The following is a 1915-nucleotide window of genomic DNA, read 5'->3' on the forward strand; positions in this document are numbered from 1 at the left end:
CATGGTTTTTCCGGTCGGACCGCCGGTCTGGTCTAGTTTTTAAAACTATGATACGTGCTGGTGGTCGTAGATAGGATGCATACCTCTTAAGTTTTGTCTTCCTCCTCCTCCTACAGTACAGCAAACCAATATCAGTTTTCCTAAAAAAACACTAGTTTTCATTTACGTGTTTTAAATAAGATCTCACATGCATCCATGTACGGGTTATTCTCTCTGGTGATGAAACTTTTCCTTGTTCTTGTTTTTCTTTCCTCCAATGATATTTTTTTCCATATGATGATGTTATTCATTGCTGCAGCCTAGCACTACTTTTTCCATCTCCTATCCGCTATCCATCGATGTACCATATTCATGCCATTTCGTACAATCCTACCAGATCATTTATATAACCACATTGTCTTAGCATACTCTTATTGCAGAACGAGGAGCGCATCGCACGATACAGATCCAACGCTTCTGAATCGAGGGGCGCCACACCTAGTGGACACCAAATCCTCACTCTATTTTTATTCATATAACATTATATTGACAGAAAAATAAATCATACAACAGTACACATACAAATACACTGAGGTCCCGAACGCGAAAGACTCACGCAAGATACAATTGCAGATAAGAAAAAGAGACCAAAGGTTACATTTCTCGCTTCTTCAACTTCACCATGAGTCCATTTTTCATCTGCAGCACACAAGACATCTTCGGCTGGACTCTCTGCCCTTCAACCACTTCCACATCAAAGTTCCACACCATTGCCGCAACAATAGTATTCATCTGCATGAATGAGACGTCCTTGCCAAGGCACAGCCTCGGGCCCGAGCTGAATGACAAAAATTTGTGAGACGGCACGTACCGCAGCTTCTTGCCATCCTCTGAGAGCCATCTATCCGGGTTATACTCCCGGCAGTCTTTCCCCCACACGCCTTCCATTCTCCCCATGGAGTGGAGAGAAATTAATAAGGTGTCACCGGCGTGTACCACATGGCCACTCGGCATCACGTCGTGGGCGACCGCCGTCTTACGCTCGATGGGGACCGGGGGGTGCAACCTGAGAGACTCGTGTATGGCGGCTCTCATGTAGACGAGAGATTTTGTCTCCTCCGGTTCAAAGCTCACCATCGTGCTGCTATTGTTGGCGCCTGTGGCTGCTTTCCGTGATGCGATGGGTGATAGTTCGTGGCGGATGAACGACACGACATGAGGGTTCTGGGCGAGGTTGTAGAAGACCCATGTCAAAGCTGTGCCGATCGTGTCCCTCCCGGCGATCATGTAGTTGATGAGCGTCGCATGGAGCAAGCGATCGTTCTGCTGGTAGTCTGGATCGTCGATGTAGGAAGACAGGATGTCCACGGAAGGAGCTCCCTCATTACCAGCATGTTCCTTCCTCTTCCTCCTCTCCATCATCTCCTCAATGAACCCTCGTAGAACCGTGTGTGCTGCGGCGAGCTTCCTTTCCGGGCCGATGTTTAGCCGCCTCATCACCTTCCAACCAGAGGTCGGCACGATGTGCCGGAACAAGGCCACCTCCATGACCGTGTCCATGGCGACCGCGGCGTCCATGGGCGGCATGTCCGAGGACAGGAGGCCTGGGTCCACGCCAAAGAGAGGCGTGGCGGTCATGTCGAACACGAGCCTTGTTGTCAAATCTTGCAGGTCGAACGTGGTCCCGGTGCTCGCCATGTGCATGAGCACCGGGAGGAGGCCGTTCTCCACCTTGTCGCGGCAGCAAGCGGTCATACAGGCAAGCAACCGTGGGTTGCTCAAGACTCTCTGGGCTCTTGCGCGCTGCCGACGCCAGGGCTCGCCTTCGGTGGTGAAGAAGCTGCCACCTGCGATGTCAAAGATGGCGGCGAACTCCGCGCCCTTGGGGAAGTTTGCATGGTTCGTCGTGAAGATGTGCCGGACGTTGGCCGGTTCG

The 1915-nt window shown here is 51.4% G+C and overlaps 1 protein-coding gene across 1 annotated transcript in view; it reads right to left on the reverse strand.

The window, feature by feature from the left end:
* Positions 1-471: 471 nt before the first annotated feature.
* LOC119366407 (noroxomaritidine synthase 2-like) overlaps positions 472-1915 on the reverse strand; it is a 2057-nt gene continuing 613 nt past the window's right edge. Inside the window, exon 2 of the mRNA XM_037632139.1 lies at positions 472-1915. This exon is cut by the window's right edge and continues 1 nt beyond it. Coding sequence (XP_037488036.1) covers positions 634-1915 — 1282 coding nt within the window. The 3' untranslated portion in view covers positions 472-633.

Source organism: Triticum dicoccoides, chromosome 2B, assembly GCF_002162155.2.
Source record: "Triticum dicoccoides isolate Atlit2015 ecotype Zavitan chromosome 2B, WEW_v2.0, whole genome shotgun sequence".
NCBI classification, from domain to species: Eukaryota; Viridiplantae; Streptophyta; class Magnoliopsida; order Poales; family Poaceae; genus Triticum; species Triticum dicoccoides.